Source organism: Peromyscus maniculatus, chromosome 8, assembly GCF_049852395.1.
Source record: "Peromyscus maniculatus bairdii isolate BWxNUB_F1_BW_parent chromosome 8, HU_Pman_BW_mat_3.1, whole genome shotgun sequence".
Classification (NCBI taxonomy): domain Eukaryota; kingdom Metazoa; phylum Chordata; class Mammalia; order Rodentia; family Cricetidae; genus Peromyscus; species Peromyscus maniculatus.
Genome location: NC_134859.1, coordinates 14,671,744 through 14,691,527, shown reverse-complemented (window position 1 = coordinate 14,691,527; position 19,784 = coordinate 14,671,744). Strand labels below are relative to the sequence as shown.

The 19,784-nt window shown below is 38.6% G+C and overlaps 1 protein-coding gene across 4 annotated transcripts in view; it reads right to left on the bottom strand.

The window, feature by feature from the left end:
- Nucleotides 1-19,784, bottom strand: part of Ranbp17 (RAN binding protein 17) — a 340,305-nt gene that overhangs the window by 301,681 nt on the left and 18,840 nt on the right. For all 4 annotated transcript variants that reach the window (XR_013053188.1, XR_006075264.2, XM_015997609.3 and 1 more), the window contains exons 4-8: nt 14,264-14,430; nt 11,817-11,882; nt 5,750-5,854; nt 3,381-3,546; nt 842-915 (exon numbers count right to left, since the gene is read on the bottom strand). Coding sequence is in view for 2 of the 4 variants with exons in the window: in XM_015997609.3 (XP_015853095.2) it covers nt 842-915; nt 3,381-3,546; nt 5,750-5,854; nt 11,817-11,882; nt 14,264-14,430 (578 nt within the window). In the remaining 2 variants the exon portion in view is untranslated. The remainder of the gene's footprint in view (nt 1-841; nt 916-3,380; nt 3,547-5,749; nt 5,855-11,816; nt 11,883-14,263; nt 14,431-19,784) is intronic.

The window sequence follows — 19,784 nt, the reverse complement described above, 5'->3', positions numbered from 1 at the left end:
CATTCTTCCTTTTTCGTGATATTCAAATAAATACACTTTAAATCTTGAACACTTCTCCACAGACACAATTCTCCAATTTCTAGTAACTTATTTTTATTAAACTTACATTTTTTTCCAACATTGTTAGATCTTAAGATTCAACAAAGATGGTGCTCATAGTCTCGAAATTCTATGTAAGGAAGAGAATTTCAAAATAAAGTTGAGCATGCAAGAGTGATGAGCACAAAATCAAGTGAGTGGATCACCTTTGTTTCTCTGTCAGAGACTTCTGATGGAGACTGCCCATCAGACCTAAGACATGTAGCCAACCAGGCTGAAGAAGAGTTGGAGAAGGTTAAAAGTAAGGTCCTAGTGGTGTGGGACTTGAGTGAGGTGAGTACAGATTAGGGAGTGAGATACAGGAAGAAGTTGGAAGACTGTCTTCATTGTGGCAGGAACAAGATGAGTTACTGGTTCTGAGCTTAATCACAAAGCAGAATGGACTGTTAACAAATTCCAATGAATATAACATACATTCAAAAATGAAAGAACTACTGGAGAAATATAACTCAATTAAGTGCATAAGAATTGTTGAAGTGAATATACATTACCCTTACACTTCAGATCAGAAAAGAATCACAGGTACAAGGCTGGGCTTGGCATTGAGGAGGCTGAGGATAGAAGTCAAGTTTGAAGGCATCATGGGCTACACGGGATGACCCTGTTCAAAAAACAAAACAGAATCTAGACATGCAGCCTGGTTACATGTGGTGTTGTAGGTTCAATTCCCCAGTAGTACAAAACAACAACAAACTATCATGAGCATTTTATCTTTAAGAAATAAGGAATAACTTGTACTTACTAACTGAGACAGTAGTGGTGGAAGCGAGTGATACAAATTGAAGAAAAGTTCCAATGTTTCTGGTTCCAGGAAAACTGGGGGAAAAAAATGATTTTTCTAACACCAATACTTGGATTAAAACACCATACAAGTAAGAATGTCAAGACTTCTATATACGGTATGGCCACTCGCTGTAGCTGGGCTTTTTTTCCCTTTAATTTATTCTTGACTTTTCAAGACAAGGTTTCTCTGTGTGGCCCTGGCTGTCCTGGAACTTGTTTTATAAACTAAGCTGGCCTCAGAGATCTGCCTGCCTCTGCCTACTGAGTGTCAGGATTAAAGGTGTGCACCACCCAAACACCCTAACTGTCGTGCTAGAAACCCCATCCAACTACTGAAGGATCTGGATGCAGAGATCCACGGCTAGGCCCCGGGTGGAGCTCCTGGAGTCTAATTAGCGAGAAAGAGGAGGGTTTATATGAGAGAGAATTGTTGAAACCAAGGTTGGATAAAGCACAGGGACAAATAGCCAAACGAATGGAAACACATGAACTATGAACCAATGGCTGAGGGTCCCCCAACTGGATCAGGCCCTCTGAATGGGTGAGACAGGTGATTGGCTTGATCTGTTTGGGAGGCATCCAGGCAGTGGGACCAGGTCCTGTGCTCATTGCATAAGTTGGCTGTTTGAAACCTGGGACTTATGCAGGGTCACTAGGCTCGGCCTGGGAGGAGGGAACTGGACCTGAGTCTACCAGGTTGATCTCAGTCCTTGGGGGAGGCTTTGCCCTGGAGGAGGTGGGAATGGGGGATGGGCTGGGGGGAAGGGGGGACGGGTGGGGGGGTGGAGAACAAGGGAATCCGTGGCTGATATGTAGAACTGAATTGTATTGTAAAATAAAATAAAAATAAATAAATTCTATGGATTTAAAAAAAAAAAAAAAAGGTGTGCACCACCACCAGCCAGCGGTGACTTAATTTTCTTTCTCGTGTACAACAAGCCTTTTTTCTGGGACATCATGAATACGAAGCCTAGTACCTATCTTTTCTCTCATCATTCTGGATACTTGGTATAACTTTCAATTCATAAACTTGTCCTTTAATGCTGAAAACATTTCTAGGTTTTCAAACTTCCTTCTGTTTTTCCCTATTCTCTCTTTCTAGAACTTCCAATAGTCAAATCCCAAGCTCCTGGTTTCACCTTCTCATTTCCTTACAGACTTTTTTTTTCTCCTATCAAAACATCTTGTTTTATTTGACTTAGTAAATTTCATTAACTTTCTCTTTAGTTGTTTATTAAATTTTTTTTTTTTTTTTTTTGGTTTTTCGAGACAGGGTTTCTCTGTGTAGCTTTGCGCCTTTCCTGGAGCTCACTTGGTAGCCCAGGCTGGCCTCGAACTCACAGAGATCCGCCTGGCTCTGCCTCCCGAGTGCTGGGATTAAAGGCGTGCGCCACCAACGCCCGGCTGTTTATTAAATTTTTAAATTATGTGGCAAATGTTCATTCTTGTCTCAGGAATGCTTTACCTTTTTTATATCTCTAGGGATATTAATCATACCCTCTTAAAGTTTATTTCTATTCTTCACCTTGTATATTAATTCTCCAACTTTTTAAACAATTAAACTTTCTAAGATACTAATTTATAGATTCACATATGTAATACAGACCTAGGCCTTATTTTCCCCACTCTCCCATACCGGTGAACTCTTATAAAAACTGACTCTACAACACCACAGCCAAGGAGCCCAACACAACCTCCAATTATATTGAGTCCAGTTTTATGTGCACTCAGGTGTGCATACATATTTTTAGTCGGTGCATTTTTATTACATGTGCTAGTTGATGAATTTGTCACTGCAACCAAGATGTGGAATGTTAAATCTCTTGTTTATTAATCTTTGATTCCTAAATTGGAAGTCATTAAAAAAAAAAAAAACAACTTTATATGTTGATCCTCTATCTGATATCCCCAAATCTGAAGCTTTTCTAGTTTAACTCTTCAAGCAAACAGCTAAGGGAGGGAGGTTCAACTCCAGAGGCAAAAGCACTCAGTCTCCCCGCTGCACAGGTGGGAAGGGTCCACGAGAAATAAGGCTTCCTTCACAAAGGCTCTCCAGCCTCCCAGCCTCTGCCGAGGCACCCTAGTGATACTGTCTGCAACGTGAGGGAGACCTTGATTTGTTCTGGGCATCGCACCTGCCACAACTCTGCTCTGCTCAGCCACCTACTCTGATTTATTCACCTTTAATTCTGAAAAATACCTCTGGATAACTGTTAGATCCTTCCTCACTACTTATGTGGAAGTCTCCAAACAAAAATCTTAACATTTCCCCACAAGTCTATTTTCTACTGTTTAAATAAAAATACAGCAGTTATGAACCAGACAAAGCATTTCAATATTGAGTTTTAGCAGCTATTCTGTATTACAATCCTCCCATGTAGCTATTAGGCAACTTCACAAGCACAGAGCTAACAACATACGATCAGGTCAACTGTACTGCTTAATTCTGCACCATCTATTCTGAGCATCTCTCATGTTGCACACTTCTCTTTTCTTACTTGTTCTCCAGGTTGTTGGAATCTGCACTGAGCAAAGATCATCTGCAGATTCATCGGCTGAACTTCCAATGAAGTCAAAACTCAGGCAGCTGAGGACCAGTTTTAAGACTTGCATCACCAGATTTTGTTGATCTTGATCCTGAAGATTTAAAGGTTTGGCCAACACCTTCAAAATTAGAAATAAAACATATGACTAAGTGAATTTCAACTTCATAAATTTACAATGTGAAATGAAAATTAGTTTTAAAAAATAGGAAAAATCTTTGTCCACAAATTTCTATAATAGTAAACTACATTCAAATTTCACCTTGTAAAATGAGAAAAGAAATATACTTAACTACATATTACAGATCACCTTCTAAAGTTCTAAGAGGAAACCTAGGCCAGGTATAGTGGCACACATGGTTAATCCTAGTATGTACAAGCAGAGGCAGGCAGGATTCTGTGAGTTCAAGGCTAGCCTGGTGTACATGGTGAGTTCAGGTGAGAGCCAGGGCTACATAGTAATTCCCTGTCTCAAAAGAAAAAAAAATTTAATGAGGTTTTAAAACAAATACTTTATATAGCACAACTATATGAAGAAAGCATAGAATTCACTAGCTTAAACAGTGCTGAGACTTAATTTTCTTCAAGAAAATCTAGGACAACTTCTTATATAAAAGAGAGGCACTCAACTAACAAAGGCCATGTGAGTGTTAGGGATAGGGTGTATCCTAGTTGGGTATAGGACACCAGCTTCTGGAGTCCAATCCTGATGTCTTTTGTAAGGTCCATTCTCATACAGCCTTTTGAAAAGTATATCCTGGTCCTTATAAAGTATTTGTAGAGCAGTCTAGACTTCTCCAAGAATAATACAAAGAGAAATCAGATAGGGAGAATAGAATATACATGAAACAAGATTAACCATGAGTCGTTACTAAGTCAGTTGATGAGTTCAAGACCATTAATTATACTATTTTATTTACCTTTGTAAATGATATTTTTCCACACCACAAGAATATTTTTAAAATAATAGCCATTAAATCAGACCCACTACAGTGATTATCAATGCTAACATACAAGTTAACAATTCTAATCCAAAAATTAGAATCTGAAATAACCTGCAAATCTAAAGCACTCAAGGTTTGAATTTTGGTAAATTTCAAATTTCAGATTGTGAAAATTTTTAACTGGTAAAGTCTATACAAATATCCTAAAATTCAAAACACTCCAAAATCTGAAACACTTCTGGTCCTCAATATTTATAAAGAACACTCAGCCTATAATAGAGAACTGAACAGGAAGCAGAACTTAATGAGATGTTCTGGAAAATGCTTTACAACATAAATAAACAAGCTTGAGTAGTATGATGGAATCCTTCATTATACAACAGAGCCTAATATAATTATAAAAGTTATGCATGCTCCACTGTGCACTAAGAAACAAGTAGGAAATTCCTATTTCCCAAAGGAACTATTAAATTAATTCTGGGAAAATTATGAAAAAATGGAAAATTCTATCTCCATCAAAACATGGACAGGCAGATAAAGAAATTAAAACTGCCAGGTGGTGGTGGCACACGCCTTTAATCACAGCACTTGGGAAGCAGAGCCAGGAGGACTTCTGTGAGTTCAAGGCCAGCCTGGTCTACAGAGCAAGATCCAGGACAGGCACCAAAACTACACAGAGAAACCCTTTCTCAAAAGACAACAACAACAACAAAAAAAAAGAAATTATTAAAACTCAACGAGCCTGTCCAATTAAAAAATCTATAGTAGGAAGGTTTAAAAAATACTATTGCTTAAACAGAAAAACTGAATTCTCTATGGATTTCTCCTTCCATGCCCAGGGAGTAAAATTGATATAGATTTACTATATTTAAGACTGACCACAACAAGTCTTTTAAAGGCAAAATCAGAAGGAAACAGTCCTCTTAAAATTCATTCAAAGCTTCTGGGGATGTCTTTCTGTGTGCTATAAATGTGTTGCTCTGATTGATTGATAAATAAAATACTGATTGGCCAGTAGCCAGGCAGGAAGTATATTATAGGCGGGATAAGCAGAGAGGAGAATGCTGGGAAGTGGAAGGCTGAGTCAGGAGACACTGCCAGCCGCAGCTAAGAAGCAAGATGTAAGGATACCAGTAAGCCACGAGCCATGTGGCAAGGTACAGATTTATAGAAATGGGTTAATTTAAGATGTAAGAACTAGCAAGAAGCCTGCCACGGTCATACAGTTTATAAGTAATGTAAGTCTTTGTGTTTACTTGGGTCTGAGCAGCTGCAGGAGCCGAGTGGACATAAGAAAACTCCAGTTACACAAAGCATTTAATTCAAAATTAAGATTCCCATAGTACTCTATCTAGGAAGCTGAGTTACCAACTGACTTACCTGCTTCAGGAGTGAACATGCTAACACTAGAATGTCTTTCAGAGAAGTATCACGAAATGAGGTAGCTACTTTCCTGTGTTTTGCTGAAGGTCTGGAATAATCAACCTAAAAAGGTCAAGATGAATTAGCTTAACCAACCTATAGAAAAATAAGGCAAACATTTACTATGTAACATAATGGTACTAGTAATCAAAGAATCATAAATACAGAGCTTGTAAAAGATTTTGAAGGAATCTTGAGATTACTCACTAACAGAGACAGGGTTAGAACCCACCCCAAAACTATCAAGCCGTCAATCATACTTTCAGTGCCGAAATAATAATAGATAATAAAAGTAAAGGACACTTGAGATCATGGGCTTTTGAACTCTGCCCTATAGTGTATATAATGTAAATAATTTCCTTAACTCTCAAATGCTACCTACAAAAGGAGAACTCTCTAAAACACTCTTCAAATTCTAATATGTAAACCAGCTAAATGAATCAGTTACAGAAAAATTTTATATGAAAGTATTTTCATATGTCATTGATTTATGCCACTGGAATTCTGAAAACAAAAGTAGAAATGATACTCAAGAATTTGATTATGTACACAACATGTCATCTCTGAATATCTTATTAGCTAATAGAAATTAATTTTTTAAAAATAAATTACTAAGACTAGCTCTTGGGTCCCTAACCTAAAATGTAAAAATGGTTTTACACAGTGGTATTAGTGCTGGAAATGCTTAGCACATCTCCAACACTGGCTCCTCTCCCCCAACAAATATACACACACACACACACACACACACACACACACACACACATATATATATATATATATATATATATATATATATATATATAACATATATACTATATATTTCCATTATCAACAGGAAATTAACAATATGAGTTCTGACAGCTCAATGATCATTAACACTGTGGCCTAAAATTATTATAGATTTACTATTTATCTCTTTTGCTATTGGAAGACAAAAAGAAATAATTTGTCCTGCTACTATTTAAAGAACTTTTTAAAAAATGAGCTAAGAACTGATTATCTGATACTTCCTAAACTCCAGAGTACAATTTAGACTATCCCTAAGTGCTATATTTACTTATAAAATAGTAAACATAAATGTCCCGAGGTACTACAGAAAGTAGTTACTGAAAGATAGAGCCAATGTGTGGTTGGAATTAATTAGCATTTGCAGCATTCTGCTCTAAATCAAACTCTCTTTGTGTGTATGTCTGTATGGTGTGCATGAATGTAAGGTGTGGTCTCCTGATGAATCTGGAGTACACCATTTTGGTTCATCTAGCTAGACAGCTAGCTCAGGGGGGTTCTTGTTTCTGCATCCATGCACTGAAATTACAGGCAGACTGCCACACCCAGGAAGCTCTGACACGAGTTCTGGGGATGCAAACTGGTGTTCACGTTTTCATGCCAAGCGCTTGACCTGCTCAGTCATCTCCCCAACCCTCTTTTACTACATCAGACTTCAAAGTTCTTCTCACATGCTGAAAACAATAACACCAAAATCTTTCTTTCCATAAAAATCAGTAAGAGCAGACAGCATCTCAAGTCCTGTTTAGAAAGGATTCTTAACATATTATTCCACTTTAAAATGCACAGTGTCCTTTACCACATTCAGAACACCAACAGAAGAAACTTAGGTTTATGGAGTGCCTTCCACACACCAGCGCTATGCCAACAGTTTATCTGCTCTTTTGTTGTTGTTGTTTTGTTGTTTTGTTTTTTGAGACAGGGATTTTCTAAGTAGCCCTAGAAACTTGCTCTGTAGACCAGGCTGGCCTCGAACTCAGAGATCTACCTGCCTCTGCCTCTCAAGGGATAGGATTAAAGGTGTAAGCCACGACCTCCCAGCTAGTTTATCTGCTCTTAGTAAGTAAGATCTATGTAGGGGTGTCATTATCTCTCTTCAAAGAAAAATATGCAGGATTAAAAATAAATAAATTTATGGGTAGGTAAAAAAGAGGAGTAGATCTGGGAAGAGCTGAAGGAAGAAGAATGAACATGATCAAAACATATTGTAAGAAACTCTCAACTCTGAAAAAAAAATTTGTACAAAGCAATTGGTCACAGATCTAAAGACAAATCTGCCTTCACCTGTGCTTTCCTCCAGGCTTGCATGCTTACTCCAATCTGGGTACTCGCATAGATACCATGTTTTGAGAGAGACTGTATAACCATTTCACACTGCATATGTATGCCCCCAATATAGAGGCATATGTATCTGATATTGCACATACATACCCTTACTATATAGGCGCAGGTATTTCATATTGTACATGTATGCCCCTATTATAAAGACTTATGTATTTCACTTTGATGACTATATAACAAATACAATCAAGGAACAGCAGATTTGGCTCCTAAAAATGTGGGACAATGTTTACAATCCTCTTTTAACTTTTAGGAAAATCTAGTTTACATGTTTTTCTTAAAAAATACAACTATACTTAGACAGGGTGCGGTGGTGCATTCCTTTAATCCCAGCACTCAGGAGGCACAGGCAGGCAGAGCTCTTTAAGTTCAAGGCCAGTCTGGTCTATCTATACAGTGAGTTCCAGGCCAGCCGGGGCTACTACACTGTGAAACCCCTGTCTCCCCTACACCCAAAAACAAGGAAGAAAAAAGATCCAACCAACCACCACACTGATTTATTCAGGACACTTCTGACCATTTTGTAACACTGGACTTTCCTCACGTGAATCTAATCACCCCCAGAAATGCTGGTTGAAATGGAAAATGACTCCCCCACCCCAAAATTAAGCTCAGTCAAGTTTTTCTCCATAGAAAATGTATTTTTTCAACTTATAAAGCCAAAATTCCAACTTTAAAGCTTGGAGGGAGGTAGTGTTGTTCTGGGGATACTGCCTCAGCCTCCCAGCTTTAGGATCACAGCATGTGCTATATGTCTGGAGTGGAACTCTGCTAAAAAGGAGCTTGGCTTTATTGTATGTGGATAACCTAGAACAGCTTGTACCAGAAGAACAAAAAAGGGCAAGTATAGTGGAATACTCCAAAAATACCAGTACTTCCAAGGGGAGACAGAAAGATCAAAAGTTCAAGGTCATTCCCTGCTACAAAGCAAATGTGAGGTCAGCCTGAGCTACTGGAAACTATCTCAAAAAAGAAAAAAAAAAAGCTGGGTGAACACCTTTAATCCCAGTACTCAGAGGCAAGTGGATCTCGTGAGTTTGAGGCCAACGTTGTCTACAGAGCGAGTTCCAGAACAGCCAGGGCTACACAGAGAAACCCTGTCTTAAAAAAAAAAACAAAAAAAAAAAACAAAAAAAAAAAATTCAAAGAACGGTGAGAAATGTTAAATGGATGCTAAAGCCAACTTGAAAGATTTCTTACTGGTGAATTATAATCTATTAAAAAGAATTAGGAACCTATATTAACAACTTAAGCTTGGTGAGGAATAGGGTATTTTCAGAGGTGTAAAGTACCTCTCCACAAAATATTTATAAATTACAAAAAGTATAAGGAAGTTGGGTAGTGAACATGTTTAATTAAGAAATTAAAGTGAGCCATCATCCATTATTAGACAACTCAAACCATATGCTTCCTGGCAAGAGACAATAAGGCCATAGCATCATTCATGATACTCCTAATAAATAAATGCAATCTGAATTTAATAATGAGGAAACACTGGACAATCTTAAACTATGTTTTACAAAACAACTAGTTTGTACTCTTCACGTTTCAGATTGTATGCTGGATAGTTTTATGTCAACTTGACACAAACTAGAGTTATCTAAAATGAGGGAACCTTAAATTGAGAAAATGCCTCCATAAGATCTGACTGTAAGGCATTTTCTAATTAGTGATTGATGAGGGACCACCAGCCCAGCCCATTGTGATAAGTACTGTTCCTGGGCTAGTGGTCCTGGGTTCCATAAGAAAAAGCAAGTTGAGCAGGCCACGAGGAGTTAGCCAGTAAGTAGCACCCATCCAGGGCCTCTGTATCAGCTCCTGCCTCCAGGTTCCTCCTCTGCTTGAGTTCCTGCTGGTGCTGCATTTGATAATAAACTGTTCTATGGAACTGTGAGTAAAATAAACCCTTTTTTCCCCAAGTTGCTTTTGGTCATGCTGTTTCATCACAGCAACACAACCCTAACTAAAACAGGTTGTGAAGTAGAGAGAAGATTAGCTAATTCTCCCAGACTGAAGAATACTAATACAATGTGAGAAGCAAACATGTGGCATACTCTGAGCAGGCATCTGATCTGAGGACATGCTGGGACTAACTAACGAAACAGAACTAACAGCTTTTAGTTCACTCTTAAAAAATCCAGGTGGGAGGGGGCAGAACAGGGGAACCCATGGCTGATATGTAGAACAGAATGGTATTGTAAAATAAAATAAAAGGAAAAAAAAATCCAATGGGCTATCATGACCATGTAGAAGAAAGAATGTCCTTTTAGAAAGAAAGGTAAAGTATTCCCTAGGCTGCAGGAATGTGGGGGTAGGGCATCATGTTGTCAACTTATCATCAAGTGGTCAAGAAAGAACTTTCTCCTGCCGGCCAAACATTACTCAAAGTTTGTTTGTGTATTTTAAAAGATACTTAGTTGCTCTCCAAGATACACTTTTATTAGAATCCACATTACCAGTAGGGCACAGTGGCGCAGGACACAGAGGCTGGCGGATAGATAGATCTCTGTGAGTTTGAGGTTGGCCTGGTTTACAGAGTTCCAGGACAGCCAGGGCTGTTACACAAAGAAATCCTGCCTCAAAAGTATACCAATTCGGGCGGTGGTGGCACATACCTTTAAATCCCAGCACCAGAGCTACACAGAGAAACCCTATCTCAAAAAACCAAAAAAAAAAAAAAAGTACACCAGGAAAAAAAAAAAATCCACATTACCAGTTACTGAGAAGTAACTAAGTAAGAAATTAGAAACTAACAGGAACTAAGGCTCTCAGAACCCTCCCTTCCAGGGAAGCCTATATTGCTACTTGTTGTCAAGTGGGCAATGAACCAATCAGTTCTAAGTTCAGTAAGTACAAAAGCTGGGTGCTGTGGATACTATACCAGTCTCTCACTTTCTTAAAGAAAATTTACAAAACATATAAAATTATTTATTAAATTATTAAAGAGAGCTTCAGTTCTTTAAACTCATTCAGAGTCCCATTATGATTAATCAAGTCATCATATCCCTGCCAACAAAACAGCTGTTCTTGAAATGGAGAGCAGCCATGGCACAGGAGATAGTCTCCACATAGTCTGAGAGAAGCCAACATGGATGGGCACACATGGAAACGAGGGTTACTTTAAAACGTGGAAGTCCTATAAAATGTGCTGATTCATCACTGAGCAGCAATTCTAAAATCCTGTGACTTACTGTGACTACAAAGGGAGTTGGAAGTGGAGACGCTAGCTCTCCTTAGGAGCACGTTCACATTTCATACACACACCACCACTCTGGAGGATGCCAGTTTCTCAACTCAAACTCTACAATCCCCTCTGTAAAGTGATCCCATGTAGAACACAGCTTCTGTTTCTGTCCTGTTGGAAGCCGTGCTGACAGCAAAGGAGAACAGGAACAGGTGACCAGAGCCTCCTCAGGTGCTGGGCTGGAAAAGCCCTGGTGAGGGAGGTGTACCTTCTGAAAATGCTCCTTACGCTGGTGAGAATTCAAGTCAGACAGCGACTGAGTGCCAAGGTCTGTGCCTGGAGGAGTCCTGCCATTAACCCATGAATCAATCTTCTAAATCATTTGTCCTTTATTTGTAAACACATAAAAGTTTACTTTTCTTTTCCATACAATTCATTTTTTATGGTTAATACATTATATCTATGAGAATAACAAGACAATTCTCCGGTACTATGTCCTATTTCCCACTATTTTTATTCTGTGTTTTTTTACTATGGCTGTAATTTTCAGTGAAAGCATTTTAATTTAATTTTTGAATTATTAAAACAAATACACAAAGAGATGATTAGTGAGGAGTTTCATGCCACAGAACAACTATACATTTTGCAACAAATAAAAGTACCAAAGAATATTACCCAAGCAAATCCCACATATTCCATGGAAAAGCTTACCAGGTTCATCTCCTGAGTCAATTCAGAAAGGATTATCACTCCTATTATGCAGTGTTCCACAGTACCCTTTGGAAAAATAACCAAGTGAAAACATAATTAGTTCTTAACTTTTAAAAATTAAATAACAAAGCATCACATTGGCCTAATAATAGTCCTTAAAAGTATGCTTTTTTAAAAAGTATTGTTATTTCTACAACTAAAAGAATTTTGAATTCATTTTTGAAGGACAAATTTTGGTACATAGAGTTAGAGAAAATGAACACCTACCTTAGAAATGCATACCACTCTATACAATGTTTCCCAACATTTACAATTCATAATAATGAAGCTTCAAAATAACATTTAATTTTGTACCTTTTCTACAATCTTAAGAATGGGGGGAAATGGTTTTTGTTCTAGAAATTTGCTTGAAGCCTACTGTGATAGCTGCACTCAATAATTAATAAGTAGCTTAGAAACTAATTTAAATCTCTTGATCTAATATCAGAAAAGATCACTTAGGCTCTTTTAATATTACTGAACAGTGCACGTGTATGGAGTCGTTAGGTGCCTTAATGAAGACATCTAGAGTATCCAATGTAGCAAAGTAAATATGACTATCAATATGGTATAGTTGCCATGATGTTTCTAATTAGCTTCCAATTTAATTCCAAAACTTCCTTCAATTCAGACTTCATGTGCACATTACTAACAAATTACCCTATTACAAAATCATACTGGCACACATGGAAATAATGTAGCATCAAATTACAGTGCAGTAATACAAAAGTATGCACAGATGCGCTTTCTACATCTTCATTGCACAGTTGGTCATCCCTCTGACTTGCACAGAAACTCAGCAACACTGAATTCTAGGTATAATTAAGTTCATATTATCTCAGAACCACCAAAGACCAACTCTGGGAGCATCAAACAATGCATTTTAATTCTTCGTGGACCTCCTAATTTCCTATTCACTGAATTATGGCTACTCTGTGTATATTAGCTCAATAAAGTTGCAGAGCATGGCTCTCTAACTGACACTCTGAAAACTGTTCTTTCTTTTTTTATTTTAAACACCTAAGATCACAGAGGCTTGGGCTACAGAAAGCAGTTTTACCCACTGAACCATCTCTTCAGCCCAAGAACTCTTAAACTTGACACCAACAAAAGTAATTGCCATGATTAGAAATGACACAAGTATAAAAAACATTTATCACTAAATACTTAATTATTTTAAGAATGAGGAAAATAGAACTATGTACTAAAGGCTGAGGGGCCCCCAGCTGGATCAGGCCCTCTGAATAGGTGAGACAGTTGATTGGCTTGATCTGTTTGGGAGGCATCTAGGCAGTGGAACCAAGTCCTGTGCTCATTGCATGAGTTGGCTGTTTGAAACCTGGAGCTTATGCAGGGACGCTTGGCTCAGTCTGGGAGGAGGGGACTGGACCTGCCTGGACTGAGTCTACCAGGTCGATCCCATTCCTCGGGGGAGACCTTGATCTGGAGGAGGTGGGAATGGGGGGTGGGCTGGGGGGAAGGGGAGGGGGGCAGGAAGGGGGAGAACAAGGGAATCTGTGGCTGTTATGTAGAACTGAATAGTATTGTAAAATAAAATAAAATTTAAAAAAAAGAATGAGGAAAATAGGAACGAGGCAAAAGGATAGAGTCCTGATTCCTTTATTATCTCAAAATCTGTAATTACCATGTGGAATAGGAAGTGAACAATCTCCTGGTAGTTTCTGTTCTTTCTTTCTTGTACTCTAAATATCTGAACTGGTGTAAATCAGGTATGAAATGTATGCTTTACCTATTATTTATATTTACATCATGTGCTATGATTTAGTGATTCACTTGAAAACATTCCTCAGGAAAATATTATAGTTGATGTGGTATGGGATTAAAAAAAAAGCTGTCAAAAGACTTGTCAGAGTACCAGTTATGCTTTACTAAATCACAGGGTTTTTTTTCATTTGTACTATGAAACCCATTTCTTAGGACTCTTATGAGAACTAGGTAATTATCATTATAAGCATCATAAGCCGGGTGGTGGTAGCACACGCCTTTAATACCAGCACTCAAGAGGCAGAGGCAGGTGGATCTCTGAATTCAGGGCCAGCCTGGTCTACTGAGTGAGTTCCAGGACAGCCAGGGCTACACAGAGAAACCCTGTCACAAAAAAACCAAAAAAGCATTATATACATACATACATATATATATTAAGTTGCTTGTATATGTATATACAAACATGTCATAAGTAGTACATTTTAGATTTAGAAACAATGATTATTTTTATTATTCTGGTATAGCGTAGTTTTTAACTGACAATAAATAATAAAGGTTCCAAACGACAAATAATAAAATGACAACAATGGTACTACAAAGAGAACCAAGTGGCTCGAAGCAGTATTTTAAACAACCAAGCAAGTGGTGACACTGTAACACAGTGATAACCAGTGCCTTCTTACCTGAAGGAATTTCTTCACGTCAGCAATAATGTCTCTGAAAACAAACTCGTCTTTCTGAACTTCAAACCACCCCAGCTTAGTGAGCTTAGCAATGACTTGAATAAGAGCTTGAATGGCAAAGGGAGCCAGCTTAGGTTGTGACGCCACATAATTCAGAATGTAGTTTCCTACAAAGACAATAGCAGTGACCACTTGGACTTGAGACTCTTGTCAAGAAAAGGCAAGGGAGGTAATGACATGCTCTCTGATAAATGAGCTGACCCTGTCTTCAAACTGTGTACTTACTATACAGTAGATCCTATAAAATTTACTGGAAAAACATCAACTTGATCCTCTATATTCTGATAAATCTTGGGGTAATTTAAGTATGCTATAATTGTTGTTTTTTCTATTTGTAGCTGTCACACGCAAAAACTTGAAAGGTAAATGCAGACAACTGCAAGCCAAATAAAGCAAGCTGTTCAAGTGGCACAAAAATACCTAAGTAGAACAGTATAATAAAACACAAGAATGCATATGCCTCAGATGTCTACTAACCACTGGATTTCATTATCTGTGTTATCCACCGCACCCATCCTTATCAGGGCACTATAATTTTCCATCCTATCATCACTTTATGGGACCTCACAAATACAACTTTAATGAGTCCTACAAACACCTTTTCAAGCACATTTGCTATATCCCACAAGTGTTTCTAAATCACTTCATCTGCACAACTCTACCAAACATTTCTTAGAATTCTATCAAAAAAGATAAAACACTTGTCTGACAAAATTGTTCTCATAATCTCCCTTGTCTCATAAGTCCCATGTAGCATTGTGTAGCAAGTCACTTTTAGAAACACATAAATCATGTTACACAGGAACTGAGTAGGCCAGGATGGGGACATGGCTCAGTGGTAGAGTGTTTGCCTCAGATGCAGGAGGCAGGGTGCTTAATCCTTAGCAGCATGAAACAATTAAATAAATAAACAAATGCTTATTGTGAGGCTAAAAGTCTAAACACATTTTTTAAAAACTTGATCTTAGTTAAATGACTTAAAAACATAGTACCTTACGATATTGATAGTTGGTACACAAAGTATTTCTTTAAAGCATGAAAATAAAGTAATGCTTACAAAAGAGTTAACATAGCAAAGTCAACTATAAGCTACCCAACTAAAAATGCTTCAGTGGAAACAACTCCCAACCCAACACCTTCAGAAGTGAGCGACTGTCGAGCAGCGGTGGCGCACGCCTTTAATCCCAGCACTCGGGAGCAGAGGCAGGCGGATCTCTGTGAGTTCGAGGCCAGCCTAGGCTACAGAGTGAGTTCCAGCACAGCCAGGACTGTTACACAGAGAAATCCTGTCTCAGCTGGGGGTGGAGGGGAAAAAGAAAAAGAAATCAGTGATCATCTCTGCCTGGAGGAGTTTGGGATCTACTGTGGGTGAAAATACAAGAACAAAAAGACCAGGAATTATAGAGGCCAGAGGGTGGTTCTGGAGTAAAGCACTTGCATACACGCACATGCAAAAGGGAAAAATAATTAGAAGGCGGAGGTGAGGACAAACAGAATGTGGAAAAACAGTTGGAGAATTTCTTAGAAGTTTGCACAAATTGACCTTATAACTGAGCAACTTCATTCCTAGGTTTTAAACGGAAAAATGGGGAAAACTGAACCATTCAAAGGTTCCTCAGTGAATGTTCCAAGTATAACTGCTTGTGGTAACAAAGAAGTGAAACTCCAATGGCCAACAAGCTCATCAACTAGTAGTAAACATGTTTTAGAAGCCATCTATACACAAGGGGACATAACAAAGAGGAATGACATATGATGTGACAACATGATGAGACTCCCATCTTGCTTAGTGAGAGGTACCACAACATATGTGCAAAAGAACTACATATGCTATGATCTGATTTCTAGGAAACATCTACAAAGAAGTCAATCTATGGGAAGCAGAAAGTATATTAGGGGTTGAGGGCAGAGACAGCCTCCAAATGAGCTTTCTAGGGTGATGAAAATGTTCTAACACCAAATGTTAGAGAATGTTCATACAACCATAAATTTACTAAAATTAAGCTTCTTACTAAAGGCTTGTAACTGAGTGACTTTTTGCCAGCACTGAACTGTGTTTTATGATGTAATGTGCATATGCTTTGGAAAGTTGAAAAGAAGAAAGAAGGGAAGGAAGAAAAGGAGACTGATTTCTAAGAGCAAGCAAACCTAAACTACATAATTGTCTGAAGAAGAAAAGGATAGCATTCCAGTCCAGGGAAACCATATAAGAACAGGCACTGAGGCAGAAAGTTCGTATAAGAGGAAACCCTTCTGACACACGACACTGGATGGTACTGACAGAACTACAAGGTCACCTAACAAGGATGGCTCTTCAGTGACAAGCTCATGAAGGTACTTCAGTACTAAGCTAGGCGAATGATATATGACTGATAATCAACAGAAAGCCGTTGTTAATTACACTAGTAACGGTAGAAAACAGTGTGGCGGGCACAGAACCTGGCAATGGTGTTTATGAGAAAATAACGAGGTTACCAGAAGTGGATCTTCCAAGACTGAAGATTTACATTGATCTGAAAAAACAACGTGACTGGTGAGGCCATGCTACACATTTTTTTCATTTTAACTCACATGTCTGTTATTATACATGCCCATTAGACATAACAAAAATTCTAATCTAACAGAAACAAGAGTTCTTCAGTCAAACGAAAGAAACTAAAAGAAAACTCACCATTTCTTATGTGAAATTTTCTTATACATTTCTACTTTCTTTTCTCTCCAAACTTCATTCACCACTTTTTGTATGTATGTGAGAGAGACAGGGTCTCAAGTATCCCAGGCTGGTCTTGTACTTCCTATGCAGTCAAAGATGACCCTGAATTCCTGATTCTCCTGCCTTTCTACTGTCCAAGTCCTGGGATTACAGCCTTACATCACCATGCCCAGTTTGCACGGTGGTGGTGACTGAACATAGAGTCTGTGTACGCTAGACAGGAACTCTACCAACTGAACTACATCCCAGCCTTGCTCAACTTTTAACAAAGTCAAATCCCTATAAACCACTGGAAGCTGAAAGTGTACTTACTACATCTAACTACAAACATCACAGTGTAGTAACACCGTGCAGAGCACCAATTGTTGACCCTGCAGATGACAAAAGCTACAGCTTACTGTCACTGCCCAGTATCACCAGAGTGTGGGACCTCGAGTCACCAACACAAGTATCATTTACACAGAATCAAAGTATTACTTAAAAAATCAGAAAAATCACTGTAAATTAATATCTGCATTCCTTACTCTAAAAAAGTTTCTATTTTTAAAATATAAGTCAAATAGACAATCAGAATGCTTGTAACTATTTAAAAAATCTGTTCAGTAATTACTAAGTACAATTGACAATTTTGATTGTCAACTAGACTGATTTGGAATCACCTCACACTGGTGAAACACACCTCTGGATGTATTTGTAACGGTTTCCAGGGGATTAGCCAAGGCAGGAAGAACTACTGTGAATATGGGCAACACCATCCTATGGACTTGAGACCTTAGAATAAAAGGGTTGGGAGAAGAAAGCCAGGTGAGTGCTGGCTTTATTCTTCTGCCCTCTCCCCATCCACAAACAAAGACAGACAGACCACCAACTTTGCCCCAGCCCCACTGCCAACTATGCTGAGGCACATGGGGCGAAATAACCATAAAATGCAGACCCTGCAACCATGAGCCAAACGAAGCCACCCTCTTTTAAGTCATCCTTTCATGGTTCTGGTCATAGGAACACAATAGTTATCAATACAATGATCTTCCAAAGCAAAAGCACCAGACCCAGACAAGTCTACCAGTGAATACCTCGAGCATTTAGGAAATAACTGCCAACAAATGAAAGTAGAGAGCACAGCAAACAGCCAGGGTGAGGGTGGGGTGGTAGTGCACACCTTTATTCCAGCAGGCAGAGGCAGAGGGATCTCTGAGTTGGAAGCCACCTTGGTTTATAGAGTGAGTTCCAGGACAGGCTCCAAACAAATCTACACAGAAACTCTGTCTCGGGGGGGGGGGGGGGGGGAGATAGAGAGAAATCTACCTAACTTATTTTAATCCAAAGTTATCTTCTTTTCTTTATTTTACTTTATTGCACATCCAGGAATGAATCCCAGGCCCTCATGCATGCTAGGCAAGCATTCCACCTTTGACTATAACCCCTGCCCCCTAAATTATCTTAATGAAAACATTACAAGAACACAAAACTAGAAATCAATTAACTCTCTTGAAAAAGTTGTGAAAATTCTCAACATTTCAGCAAATGGAATCCAACAATGTATAAAGAATTAAAAAGCAGGATAAAGTAGGATTTATCTTAGGTATGCAAGGCTGGCTCAACATATAAAATCATCAACAGCCTACAGAATGAAAAACATATGATAATATCAATAAATATAAGAAAAGTATTTAACAAACATAATATCCACTTATGATTTTTTTAAAAAAAACAAAACTCAGCCAAGAGGCAGGCAGTGGTGTTGCCCTTCTTTTTCTGTTGTTGTTTTTTTTTGAGACAGGGTTTCTCTGTGTAGCTTTGAGCCTGTCCTGGAACTCACTAGTAGACCAGGCTGACCTTGAACTCACAGAGATCCATCTGCCTCTGCCTCCCGAGTGCTGGGTTTAAAGGTGTGCGCCACCATTGCCCGGCTTTAATCCCAACACTCACAAGGCAGAGCAGGAGGATCTCTGAGTTCAAGGACAGCCTGGTCTACAGAGCAAGTTCATGGATGGCCATGCTACACAGAGAAACCCTCTCTCAGAAGAAAAAAAAAAAACAAAAAACCTCAACCAAGAATAAAGAGAAACTTTCTCAACTTGATCTAGAATATTCCTGGAAAATAAAAACTACAATGACATCATGTTTGATGAGAAATTTAAAAAAGCTTCCCACCAAGATCAGAAACAAAACTCCTCTCCATCACTCCAGGTTTCATTTATTCTGTGTGCTCCTCTCCCACCCCACCCCAGCCCCAAACAGGGCCTTCCTGTGTAGCACAGGGTAACCTTAAACTCACAATTTAGCCAAGGCTGGCCTCAAATGTGGGAACCGCCTACCTCAGTCTCCCATGTCTTAGGATTATAAGCCACCATGTATACTTGCTTATGGGTGTCTAGAGCAACTTTACTCACAATTTCTCAAAACTTAGAAATGACCATTACTTAGATATATTCAGACAATGAGGAATTATTATTCATAACTAAAAAGAAATGAGATCATTGAGTTGTCATGAGAAGACATGAAGAACCTTAAGCACACATTACTATCATAAATGAAAGAAGGAAATCTGAGAAAACTACATACTACATGCTTCTCACAACATGCTAATCTGGAAAAGGGAGTCAGTGGAGGCTAGTCAGACCTGGGGGTTGAGGTCAGGAGGGAAGATCTGGCAGAGCACAGGATTTAGGGTGGCACAGCTGCTGTACACTATTCCAACAGCAGACACATGCCACTGTATGAACACACTACACTGATGTTGGTAAC